This window comes from Neocloeon triangulifer, unplaced genomic scaffold, assembly GCF_031216515.1.
Source record: "Neocloeon triangulifer isolate White Clay Creek 2 clone unplaced genomic scaffold, ASM3121651v1 ptg000013l, whole genome shotgun sequence".
Lineage (NCBI taxonomy): Eukaryota > Metazoa > Arthropoda > Insecta > Ephemeroptera > Baetidae > Neocloeon > Neocloeon triangulifer.
Genome location: NW_026775555.1, coordinates 7,748,553 through 7,761,707, shown reverse-complemented (window position 1 = coordinate 7,761,707; position 13,155 = coordinate 7,748,553). Strand labels below are relative to the sequence as shown.

General features: G+C 35.5%; 3 protein-coding genes across 3 annotated transcripts in view; 2 read left to right on the top strand and 1 right to left on the bottom strand.

Moving 5' to 3' along the window:
• Positions 1–323: 323 nt before the first annotated feature.
• On the bottom strand, positions 324–1,260 carry LOC132198862 (dynein light chain roadblock-type 2-like). The gene is made up of 4 exons (XM_059623128.1): positions 1,127–1,260; positions 931–1,009; positions 700–867; positions 324–634 (listed from the first exon to the last, which is right to left on the bottom strand). Exons 1-4 carry the CDS (start codon positions 1,127–1,129, stop codon positions 591–593), a joined length of 294 nt encoding a protein of 97 aa, XP_059479111.1. The 5' UTR covers positions 1,130–1,260; the 3' UTR covers positions 324–590.
• A 178-nt stretch (positions 1,261–1,438) lies between these two features.
• Positions 1,439–3,583, top strand: LOC132198573 (dnaJ homolog subfamily C member 9). The gene is made up of 5 exons (XM_059622675.1): positions 1,439–1,658; positions 1,782–1,934; positions 2,000–2,104; positions 2,937–3,148; positions 3,208–3,583. Exons 1-5 carry the CDS (start codon positions 1,565–1,567, stop codon positions 3,418–3,420), a joined length of 777 nt encoding a protein of 258 aa, XP_059478658.1. The 5' UTR covers positions 1,439–1,564; the 3' UTR covers positions 3,421–3,583.
• A 360-nt stretch (positions 3,584–3,943) lies between these two features.
• LOC132198571 (speckle-type POZ protein B) overlaps positions 3,944–13,155 on the top strand; it is an 81,370-nt gene continuing 72,158 nt past the window's right edge. Inside the window, exon 1 of the mRNA XM_059622674.1 lies at positions 3,944–4,155. The gene's annotated coding sequence lies outside the window, so the exon portion shown is untranslated. The remainder of the gene's footprint in view (positions 4,156–13,155) is intronic.

Below are 13,155 nucleotides of genomic sequence, written 5' to 3'. Positions count from 1 at the left end.
ATGAAAACTATATTCGATAAAATAATTAAAATCTTATTAATTATTAGCATTATCACTTTGTAAAAATTATAAAAAAACCTAACTTAGTACGACATATTCATTTAATTAAGCGACGTTTTAAAAATTTGTGTTCCAGGATTGAAATAATTGTAGACCAAGCAGGAAATTCTAAATTAAGGTGTACACTATTGCGGGGGATTTCTTCACGAGCTTCTTTTGTCGGGATCACGGATCACTCATGGATCACTGGAGGTTTGCATGGCTGATCTCATAGGACATCCACATATCATTTTTATAAATAAATAAGGTACAGAAATGCAATAAAAATCCTCTAGTATTATATAATTTTCTTGCTTGAAATATTTGTATTAAAGCGTAAATAATTACTCAAGTAAAAGAAAAAATTAGCATAGTGTGGTAATAACAATTATTGTTACTTTTAAATGATTTCAATTCTTAGATTCCCTCTTTGCTACATCATTTTTTTTTATAAATAGTTATTTTGTAAATTTAAATGAACATGGAACATAAATTAGAAGTTTCACAGAGTGAATTATTAATCAAGTAAATATTTTCACTTGCAGGCTTTTCTAGTCGGAGGGATTTTGAATCACCATTAGGATGTAGTCCTTATCTAAAAATAAAATTTCAACTTTGTTAAGAAAAAACAATGGATTATATTATTGAAATTAGCTTTACCAGGGGCAAGCATGATTTCATGCTTCTTGGTCCTGACCCTAAGAAATGTAAGGTCATTTGTGGGGTCCAAGTCTCGGACTACACTGCGAGCTTTATCCGCCAACTGGCTGACCAAACCAGCGTACTGTACGGTCGACGTATTGTCCATGGTGGTTTTAATTGGAATTCCTGAAGCAATCATGTGCAAATTAAAACTCGCAAAATACTCAATTAATTTTTAGGAATCCAAACCTTCAGAATTGACAACAATTGTGCCAATCACACCCTTGTGGGACTGGAGCCTCTTCAGAGTTTCTTCAACTTCTGCTGCCTGAAATTGTTAAATCGTTATAATTATTATGTAATTGAGCATGTAAGTTACACAAATGGATTACGTGTGTCCTGCGTGTGTCATTAAAACTATGTATGTATTCATAAATTTTCTTACCATTCCTGATCGATTCGGTTTCGAATTGAAAAATCTTTGACGTGAGCAAAAACTTTTATTTCCTTTCTTGTTTACTTCTTGTTTTGGTTACCAAAATGAGTCAAAATCACCAACATGACTAAGTTCTCAATGAGCTTAAAATTTGAAAATTCATACACAATTTCATTATTAGTAAAAATTAAGTCTTGTTAATAAGTTAATTAATTAAAATTGGTAAACATTTACTATGAATTTTCCTTTATTGAAATTTTTCAAACTTATTTCAAACTTTATTTTGTTGACTAGCTATGAAATTTTCAACCATGTGGGCCGGCCTTCTTCTTCCCGCGGATTCGCGGAATATCGTCCGGCTGTCATTTTTACTGTCAGAGTTCTCAATTCTTTTGTAAAATTTACAGACATTTCAGCCCTTTTCTCGGCCTAATTCAAGATTTCAATATGTCCAGTCTTAAAGACTTGTGTGAGCTTCATTTCGGCACAACAGACATCTACGAAGTCCTTGGAATCGACCCAAAGGCCTCAGAAAAAGAAGGTGCGCATTTTGAGCATTTTGCATTCGCTGCATGCATACATACCACACACTTGCTACATACAGAAATTTATTGGGAAGAAGGAAGAATTTAATTAATTTAATAATTTATTGCTGCTCCTGCAGTCAAAAATGCGTACAGAAAGATGTCCCTGAAGATTCACCCCGATCGAGTGGAAGAGTCGGAAAAGAAAATCTGCACTGAAAAGTTCCAAATCCTGGGCAAAATTCATACCATTCTGAGTGACAAGGAAAAGCGCAAGGTCTATGATAGGACTGGTATGACCTTGTAAACTAAAAAATTTCTGCAAGAATTTGCAACATTTTCATTTTCTAAATTTCAGGCGATGTTGACAGTGATCTGGACGCTGACTGGCTTGATTATTGGAGGTCCATTTTCAAACCTGTCACCAAACAAGACATTGTCGACTATGAGAAGAAATACAAAGGTCTGTTCCGTCCACCTACGTGTTTCCCTCAAGGATGGACGCGATCTCAAATTTTCAATGGCGATCAGTAGACGGTAGCAGTGTTGTGATTGCGATCATCTTATCAGAAAATGGTGCGGCGATCACGATCTTGCGATTTTATTGCGATCATTCCTTAAATGAACTGCATTTTTTTAAAGTGGGTCTTTATTTGATATCTGATGGCCGATGGTATAAAATTTATAATGCTTAGCCTACCTTAATATTTTATATAGTATTCATTTTAATTGTTACCAATTAGTTATTTTATTTAATTAACAGTTCACTAAATGTAGCCAATTTAGTCACAATGAATTATAAATACAAAGCATGTCTCACTCATACATGTCATACAACTCCATCTGATTCAATCCGTAAAATTTTCCATATTGTATCAGCATGAGCTCTTCAAACGTTCGGTCACCCATTCTTCCTCTGACAGTAAGCTCAGACAAAGTTCTGCCTGCGGTAGTAATATACACGCTCCAGAATGCCACTCGAGGGCACAGCAGTGTTGAATTTAATGAAAACCTTTTTGTCATTTGGGAGTTGTTCACAAGAAAAGACTGGAAATTGAAATTATCCTACCAGATCATAGCATTAAAATGTATCTCTGTAATTGAAAAAAAAAACATATAATATGATTGCATTTGCATGCGATCTACTGACTTTTGCAATCGTGATCTTCTTTTAAAAAAAAAGGTGCGATCACGATCATATAGCAATCACAGATCTCTTTTGCAATTTTGTCCATCCTTGTTCTCCTATAACCAAATTTATATTTGTTTTTACTAATGAAAATATAAATTCTAAGGTTCTGAAGAGGAGAGAAATGATTTGAAAAGTGCTTACAACACTTACAAAGGGGACATGAACAGTGTCATGGACGCAGTTCCGTTTGCTGACATGGAAGATGAAGAGAGACTGACGGAGACTCTGAGGGAAATGATTGAAAATGAGGAGGTCGAAGATTTTGATGCTTTCAGCAAGGAGACCAAGCAGAAGAAGCTGAGGAGAAAGAAAAAGGCATGTTTGTATTTTTGTAAATGCTACTAAATTTTATGTTAATGTAATGAAAATTTTAGATGGAGAGAAGAAGGAAGGAGTTTGAAAAGGCAAAGGAGGCAGATGAAGTGCCTGACGAGGATTCTCTTTCCCAGGCCATCTTGCAGAGGAAAATGCAGCGAGAAGGGGCTGCCAATGATTTCTTCTCTGCTCTGGAAGCCAAATACTGCAACGGAAGCAAGAAAAGTGAAACGAAAACCTCTGGTCGCAACAAGAAGCAGAAAACTAAATGATTGAAGCTATGAATCTCTACTCTTTATTTATAAAGCAAGCTATTATTTGTAATATTTAACGTAATGCTAAATTCGCACATTGACATCTCTAATATTTTTTTTGTAGGCTAGTATTAGAGTAATTATGATATGAATAAATAAATTTTGATTAATTTTTCAACTATTTCAATGCAAATTTAAAATTTATTTATTTCCTAGCATCTTTCAATGCGCTTCGTCATAAATTTTTCAATGTATATTTAATAATTTATTATGCTCGAATTAAATCATAATGGTAAAAAAAGGAAAGTTGATTCTTGCCCAATTTTACATCACAGGCTTATAACGTAGTTTGTTTGACCTCAATGTATGATTTTTTTTAGTTGCTCTTCAATTTTATTACTATTATTAATAGGCTGCACCTGCTAAGCATAATATAATGAGTAATTTTGGCAAAATTTGAGCTGAAGAGATTCGTCAATAGGTGTCGCGACGTGCCTGTCATAGGCTTTAGCCGGATCCACCTCCATCCAATCCCCAGTCACGGATTCCTGAAAGTATGGCCGCTGTTTGCCAATTTCAAGTGCTATCAATTTGACTTTCAGGACTGAATTTTGTTACAAGTTCCAAAAATCACACATCCAGAATCGGCCCGAAATTCATCAGCATGCATAGGCGCCGCCGATGACCTTGTGCCGTTTCGGATTCATCGTCGGCAGGCGCGAGGAGGGAGGTGAAAAGTCGACCCGGCGCAAGGTACGTGCATGCTGCTCATGGTATTATTTTATTTGCTCACTCTCGGGGGCATGACACTTTCAATGACGATTGCTGAAGGTTATTTTTTGACATCGCTCCGCAATGCCTCGTGCGCAAAGTCAAAAGTGGTGTTGACACTGAATGTCGTCGTCGACTCGTCTCGTTCGGACTTTATTGCGTTGATCCACCTTTGAAAACTTGATGCCTGAGTCGCGCTAAGAGTCCTAGACTGTTAAGACGTGCACGTATCCTGAAGCCAAACCACGTTCCATTCTCCGGCCAGCGTGTCACATGACCCGTGCAGGTTATCATTGGGTCATGTTAATAATATTGATTTAAATTAAAAAAAAAAATAATAATAAAAAAGTATTTATTACAAAAATAAATTTACATGGAAAATCTTAATTATAAATAATTTAATAATTTTATTTAACAAAATAAATAATATTTATGTTGCTGGTTAACGCTTACATAATTTTATGCTTGATATTTTTTTGCCAGTGTCTAATAGCATAACTTTTTCCAAACCATTTCGATGCAAATTTTCAACCACGTAATACTTTGCTGACAGAATATTTATGAATGGCTCTCTCGCGACACGAGTCCCTCGGATTACTACTGTTATTAATTATTCTTCTGTGACTTCTTCTCGCGCACAGACCTTGTTAATTTAATACGAGTGCTGCTAATTGCTGTTTCATGCCTTGTCTTGAACATGAGCACGACGCTGAATATTTATTTCAGTTGATCGAACTTACTCTTTGATCATAAATTTTCACCCTTGTTCCATTTCCATTTCAACACATTTTAATTTAATTTTTTTTGCAATTATCAATTCCAAATTAATTGTGCTATTAAATTATAATTTTATTTTACAAATATTTAAGTTGCTAAGTTGTTGTTAACGCTTATATAATTATTTTTAATGCTTGGTATTTTGTGCCATTTAAGTGTCAAAGCATAACTTTTTCAAATCATTATTCAATTTCAAATTAATTGTGCTATTTATTGAGATTATATTATTGTTTACATAGAAGTAGAACAAAAAACCCATTCAATGATCTTATTTTGAAATTAATTTTTAAAAAATGTATGCAATTAATTGCTGCTCTTGCTCTGACAATTTAAAAGGAAAGTGAAAGAGGTGATTACGATCTGATTGTCAGAGTTGAAAAGTTTGAAAAGTTTTGAGCAGAGAAAACGTGTGTGTACTGCGGGGATAGAGAGAATTGCGTGGCGATTTCCAATGGGACTGTCACTTTCGGCCCCGGCTGGAGAGTGACCTGTTTGCTTATGGAGCGTGCAGGCTGAGTAAAATGGTCTTGTGCAGGCTGTGCTCGCGATCGGGGTCAGCACCTCGTTGCCTTTGATTCCCCAACCAAACACACTCATTAACTACAATTATTCAGCGCCCCATAGCTCTCAAAAATACGAGCGCCGAAACGGCTTTCTCGGGGAATTATAATCAACGTACCAGTTTGTTTTACTTTTTTTTGCATAACACTTTTTCTGTAGAGAGTTTGAGAGCTAAATTTAGACGGACCAAATTGAAGTTTCTAATAAATCTCTTAAAAATTCCAAATTTGAAGACAAAATATAGACGCAAATATTGCGTTTCTCACCTTAAATTTTTTCGGAATATTAATTAAGCTAAATTTTTCTAATTTTACTTATTTTCACACATTCTTATCAGTCTCATTGAAAATCTTTATTAAATAAAATAATTAATTTAAATTCAAAATATTTTGATTTAATAGAAGTTAATTGTGTTCTTCTTCATATATTAGATTTTTACTTTTTTAGAAATTAAAAAAAAAATGAACAAAAAAATATATACAATTTAATCTTGTTAGCTCCCAAGCTGCACAAATGGGACTCTCCTTTTAATGACTTGTGAATGTTTGTCTTGTTAAATTTTTGCTGCAAGATTTCCATTTTCACCTCGCGAGCGATCCACTTACACTTCTTACAATCAGCACAAAGAGCCGATTTAACTCTTACAAAAGTAAAAGCCTCTCTCGATTGTGTCTCTGCGCGTCTGACCGAATTGGGCCCATCCCGCACGTTTGCAGCCGATTTCCCTTGAAAAAGGGCAAGTGAAATGATTTATTCAGGAACACGAGAGAGCCGCTCTCCTCCGCGCCACATTATTTATTGCAATTGCTTGTGCAACTCGTGGAGAACATAAATATATATAACTTTCGACTCGAGCGAGGTGTATTGTCACACACACGCGCGCCCTTTTGTTCTGATTTTACTGCCTAGACCTCGCGCCTTTTTTATGTGAAAACTCACTCTCGTATGGTGCTGCTCATTAGATTTCACTGATTGATTGGATTATTGGCTCCTCCACAGTCACATTCCAAGCCTCGTGCGACGCCAGGCCAACAACGGCTTCGCTAATTAATTGAAAATCTGATTTGAATATTATGTGATTTGTACTTTATTGCTTTTCGTAACTATTACAAAATTTTGGCCTTAATTTAAAACATTCAAAAATTTGCATTGATTACTTTTATCTTTCAGATATATTTGCATGAAATATGGAGTAGAATTAATTTTTACCCTTTATACTTGCTGCAGTTTAATTAATTAAACGAAACATGATGATGTTAAAGTAACACAAAAATCCTATATTGTTAATCTATATTATACTATTTTATCAATTTTATCCTCCCTCTTATGATAAAGAACTAAAATTAACTTTGTAAACTTGTTCTTGATTGAAAAACAAACACAGTAACTATTGCTGAAGAAACGATTTCTCTTCACTAATTGCTGAGCAATTTGTCCAAATTAAGGCTGGCTTGGTAATTGCATTTGCATTTCAATTGGCCAATTGAGGGTAGGAAGAGGTCAGAAGGTCAATTCTGGTGTCACGCGAGGCCTCATCTCGGCCTTTTTAAACTCGGCTTTTAACGGCAAGAGCAGCAAAAGAAACTGCTTTATTTTCAGCCTTGCTCACGAACACCGAACGATTGTCGTACCAAATATATCAAATCAGAGTTGGCAATTGTTTGCTATTGAACTGCAACAGATTAGAAATTCCTATTTATTAATCAGAAATTTTAAAAATAAAAAAAATCTCCAAATAATTATGAATTTTTGTTGATAAAAAAATTACTGTACAATTCATTGATATTTATTGAATCCAGGCAATTTATTGTCCAAATCGCATCGTGATGATTTCCACCCTAAATTTTTTCACATTAAATTTTGTTGATTTCAGAATTTTGTTTAAAAAGTTTTGTTTAAAAACTAAAAGAACATGAATGTGTGTCAGCCTTGGATTTGATTAGTTTTCCAAACAAAACAAAAACACGGTTTGCTCTCTATTCTTTCCCGTGTTTGCGAAATGCATTCCAAACTTTGCATTTTATTGCTCGGGAGGGAGATGCAGATATAGGGGTTTGAAATTACGTGCCGTCTTTTGTGTAGGAAGGATGTGCAGCACGCGCTGCAAGCGACTGCAGCAGAACAATGGAACAAGCAAAGCACCTGCAAGATGATTATTAGAAACAAGGGCAATCGCCCTCCGCCTGCAACAAGCGCTGCTCAACCAGGCTGACGTCAATCTGCGCTGAAAACAAGGGCATTTCATGTTTGTAACCCCGTTAGTGCTGCTCTCCGTTGCACACACACTCACATTAACCTTTTTCCGCGCTCGCTCGTACTCTTCATTTCCATGCGCCGAGAATGACAAATCACCGGCCGGCCTAATCATCCGGGTGCAACATTTATTCAAATTTTCCGTTTGTTTGGTGAAACGTAAACAAGCCAAGTGTAACAGGCGCGCCGATAACGTTCGCCGGCGTGCTCGCGAAACCTAAAAGCACACTTTCAACCAATTTGACAAGTCGCAGCTAATTTTTTCCATGTGGTTCTTGGCCTCTGACATGTGGGCCTGCAGATAACGCATTGATAAAAATTACAAGACATGAAAAAAAATTTGTTGAAAGTCATCGTGCCCTCAATCAAACGTATATTTTACAGAAAACATCGGGCTGACAATTACTTTTCTTATCAAAAAATGAATAAATATATAAATATAGCTCATGACTTTATAAATTATATTCATAATTAAATTAATTTGTTGGTAAAAATGTTAAAGAGGCTTAAAATTTATTATTAATCATTTAAACATTCTTTGCGAGAAATAATTTAACCAAAAAGGAATAAAATAGGCTGCCCTAAAAGCAATGACATAAATTAAATAAATTTAAAAAAAAAAACAGATTAGCCAGACCAAGACAGCAGCAACTAAAAGATAATTCAATTATTTTTTCTTGTTATTTGTTATATTTCCTCTAGAAGATTTATAAAATTTTCAATTACAAGATTAATTATCAACTTTCTACAAGCTATCTCTGCTTTACACTTTTTCCAACTTATAGCAAAGAAGAAATAGCATTTTTATGCTCTAAATTGAATGCGCTGGTATTCTGTAGTTATTGGTGCGACTGCTCTTCTTTTTCTGCCACACTGCAGCGGATTCAAGCCATGGAAGCTTGAAAGCCAATTACTGGAGTGACAGGAAATAAATCTGGGCAAAATGCATTCCAGCGTGCCCGGATCTTTTCCGCAAAGTTGTTGCTGCAGAAAAATCTCGCCGGGAGTTCAACAGCACCAAAGTCGGTCTGAAAGGATTTTTCTGCCAATGAACACAACTAAGCCAGTCGACGTGTGATATGAATTTCCACCCTAATGCAACTTGCTCACACCCTGGGTTTATTTTCATGTCGCGTTCGTGACTTTAGATCTGAGACGTGAAAAATTGGTTTAGGAATATTTGCTCTTTCCAAGTTAGAATTTTAAAATTAATATAGAAGTTTTAATGAAATTAGAGTAAATTTTTTAAACTCACTAAAATTTTGTTCAATGTTTATTGTTTAATTAAAAATTAAATTTTAACTCAGAAGAACTGGATTAAAGTTTTTTTATTAAATTGAGTTTATTTGTATTTCGTGTATTTCAATATATGTTACTTTTTCAGCAAATGCTTACTATTTCTGAGTATTTCTGACTTATATTTTCTTTTATATGAAACATGGAACAGACAGTAAAAAAATACATCTTTTTTCTAAAATATGTAAAAAGTGCGAGTCGGTGAAATTACCCTCACCTGCAGTGCAGATTATTTGCACAAAATGCACCAAGCCCGGCTTCAGCAGACAGACTCTCATTGAAGGGAGGGAGGAAAAGAGAGCGCATGCTTTTGCAGCAGCAGTAGTGAAAAAAAAATGCAACTTGAAATGCAGACAGATCAATTTTATTGCACACTAGCGCGAGGAGTTGAGCTAGGTCAGGCTCTCTCTCTCGGTGCACACGAGATGCGGCTGATCAGCATAATGGAGCAGGGGTTCGTCGACCCCGTCTCGCTCCACCCCCGTGCACCCACCTAAGCGCCCCATTTATGCAACTGCCGAGCCACTTCTTTTGCGCCATCCCCTGCCGGGGTCACCTGGAGGTCGACGTCCTCGCCGTCTGACCCTTTTCCCCACGCCCGCGATCACCGCCGCCGATTTCAATGCGCAACGCCGCTATTTTCGTTCAAACCGACACCCACCGCGGCCGGAGCCGTGTTGCGCGAATCGCGCTTTTGTTCTTTACGTGAGGAAATCCAGAAAAAAATCTTTTCAATTGCCTGCCAACTCTCAAGTTTGTTTACCATCGAAGAAGGACAAGGATAGTGATAAGAAAACGGGCAACTTGAAAATTCAGTTTGGACTGGATTTTTCAAGTTCATCCAATATTGGGAAAGCTAAAATAACTATTGAGGAAACAGTTAAATATCAGAATAATTCCTTCAACCAACCTGCAAGGAATTATATTTATCAATTTCCATTTATAGTTGCGAACTGCGCGTTTATTGATCTATCACAAAGGCATCAATTGCTGCGCATAACGGGATACATTATAATTCAAAATTATACAGATTTAATATAATTGAGAGAAAAGATGAGAATTGTACAAATAATGTTTTACGATTAAAAATACTAACAAAAAGAACATAACAATCATTTTTTTTAACTATTTTTGGGTGCTGAAAGCTAGCATTTAGATGATACTGCCTGATACTTCTGTCAGCCGCTTTCTTTAAATTTTTTTTCTCTTACTCCTGGCAAAAAACTGCTGCTCAAATCATATTTAGTAAAACAGGCTTTATTTTTGTCCTTAGTTATGACCTCGAAATTCAGTTTTTTTTATATATGTATTTATTTATATAAAATAAACAATGTAATAAAATCATTGTTGAAGTAGCTAATAAAATAGCACAATCAAGTATCAGTCTTTGTTATAAACTGAAAACAAATGCCCATGGAAACGTTGCAAGGAAAAATTTCGACTCCAAGATAGCATCATCAACTAATAGCCTGATTTGACTTAGTCAGAAGTTTGAAGCGCATCTGTAATTACCATAATATTTTAGTTTTATTATTTTAACACTGGTTTATTTTAATTTATTCATTGAAAATAAAAATTTCTAGATTATTTAATTTATCAATGTTATGAAATAAAATATAACAGTACTTATAAAAATCATTCTATTATTGGATGGCTGTTTTCATAAATATTCTATGCTATTCAAAATGGTAAACGGCTAAGTCGATCTCGTAATGAGAACTTTCACGATCCATACACATGGTAATTTTCTTAATGGGTGCCATTCAAAACCCTGAGTGACAACTATCAGCCGAAAATTGTGTCAGCAAACCATTTTCGTGCGGCCAGACTCCGTCCGAAAGGTGCAAATTAGTGTCACAAAACGAAAGCGTAGAAAAGCGGGCGCCATAATTGCATTATTTCTTGCCGCAATTTCACACGCAGCGAGAATTACATAAAAAGCTGGAAATTATGCGTTGCAAAAATGACCCGTGCCTTTTGGCACGTCAGCGTCTGTGTACAATAATAAAAAAGTGTACTGTCACTGTGCGTCGCCTGCCAGAGTTGAAGGGAATAAAAAGGCGTTTCTCCGCAGACGTGTTCCTTTTCATTCCGAGCAGATAAAAGTCATGTTGACAATAATTTTCCCACCGTGTTTTTTTTATTAATAATTCAATAAAGGATGCAAATGAGGCGGTTTCCAGTCTGCTCGCTGACTAATTGATCGGCACAATTATACCGTGGAGTGTGTTTGGATAAGGACAAGACGCAGAATGTGGGCCGAGGGAGGCGGAGGAGGCGCCTCGCGACCTAAAAGCTTTTAGCCGCATGTGGTCATCACGTTTTTATCGCGGCCCAAGAGTGCAACTGGGAGCAGATGCATTCGAATTTAGCGCGTAAATAAATATATCGCTCGCTTGCCTCACTCTCAAGTCAGTAGCAATTGGGCGACCCTTTTTTTCTGTTTGCAGAGGAACAAGTTTGTTGTTAACAAGGGCGAGAGTGACATAAACTTTTCTTATCGGTCCATGCCCTTTTTTGTTTCGACTTCAAGGCCTGTTTTTATGTGTTGAGCTTTTTATATTATATTAATTTTTTCACTCTTATCAGCAGACTTTGCTATCATAACAGTAAAATGTAATTACCAAATTATGTATGTATAAATAAAGTTTTTAATTACTTTTCATTTCATTGCTTGGGTGGGGTAAATATCTACTGCAATGGGCAATGACCCAAATCGAATCAGAGACAGACTCATATAGCATAGATCATTATTTTATATTATATTTTTCTAGATATTGTGTAGAAATGTCTTCAAACTCTAAAACAAAAATGATTTCATAAATTGAAAGTAAAAAACAAATATTAAATTAAATTTCCAACTATTATTGAAACAAATTATAAGACTATTTAATAATCTCCATATAAACAATAATGATATGTAATTTTTATTTAGAAAAATAAATTTTAAAATAAGTTCAAATGTTGTCAAAAATTTTTAGTCTTACTTTTTTGTACATTTAATTAAAATAATTTGGGCATAAAGTTTAAAATTTAGTGTTATTATTTACATTTAAAGATTTATTTGCAAATTTTATATTTAATGTTATTAATAGTTAAATGATCTTTAAAAACTGAGCTCTTATTGCTCCATTCCAGGAGGAATTCGGGGGCTATTTTGCTTTTCGTATTTCTTTTTATCCAGAACAGTCCAGATGTTTTCTGTAATAAATGGAGCAGCTGGGAAACAGCTCAAAGCTGATTAGAAGTTTTTAATTGTCCGCGTGAAAATGTAATAAAAACGGCGCTTTTTGCAAACACAAGCCGTGCAGTTGCAAAATTAAGGTTATCCTCATTTTCTCGGTTCCGAAATGTGTGAAAAATATTGCATGATGGTGCAAGGCGGCACGAAAGGGGGATAAAAATGATAGCATTCTATCTAATAATAAAGCCAGATTATAAAATTATTGTGCATTGGGAAATCTGGCATCTGTGCGCGCACGATTGCTCTTTAACAGTAAACCTCGTGGCGTCGGGAAAGTAATCGCCTCATTTCGTTAATCTCTGATTTTGCAATTAAATTAACGTGCTGAAAATTTTCCTCCACTAGAAAAAAAGAGAGAATCTAGATTACAATGAATCATGCAAGCTGTAGCCCCATTTAACTTTTCCACGCGGCAGTGCAAACTTTGTGAAAAGCGCACCTAAGTGTACGCGAAAGAAAAACAGATCGAGCTAGGTGGAAGCCAGCGCGGTAATAAAATATTGCAGCCTTCTCGCCGAGCAAATAACAAGTAGAGTGCTCCAATTTGCCCCCGCTGTCACGAGCAGTTGACCTCATCATCAGATGTTCCGCTCCAACCAACACATTGTTGCATTATATTTTATTCTTTTCAGTCGAGAGCCCCGTTTTGAGTTTGCGGATAACCTAGAAAAATGTTTTGACCCCGTAAATGAGAGAGACGGATTTCAGTTATTCAAACTAAATACGTCGATTAGAAAGGGGGATTGAAATGACTTGAAAGTCGGAAACTCATGTCGTTTTAATTGTTATATCTTCAACAATCAAATTGTTGTGTGCAAGTAAATGAATTTTGTAGTACAATTTCACGATCG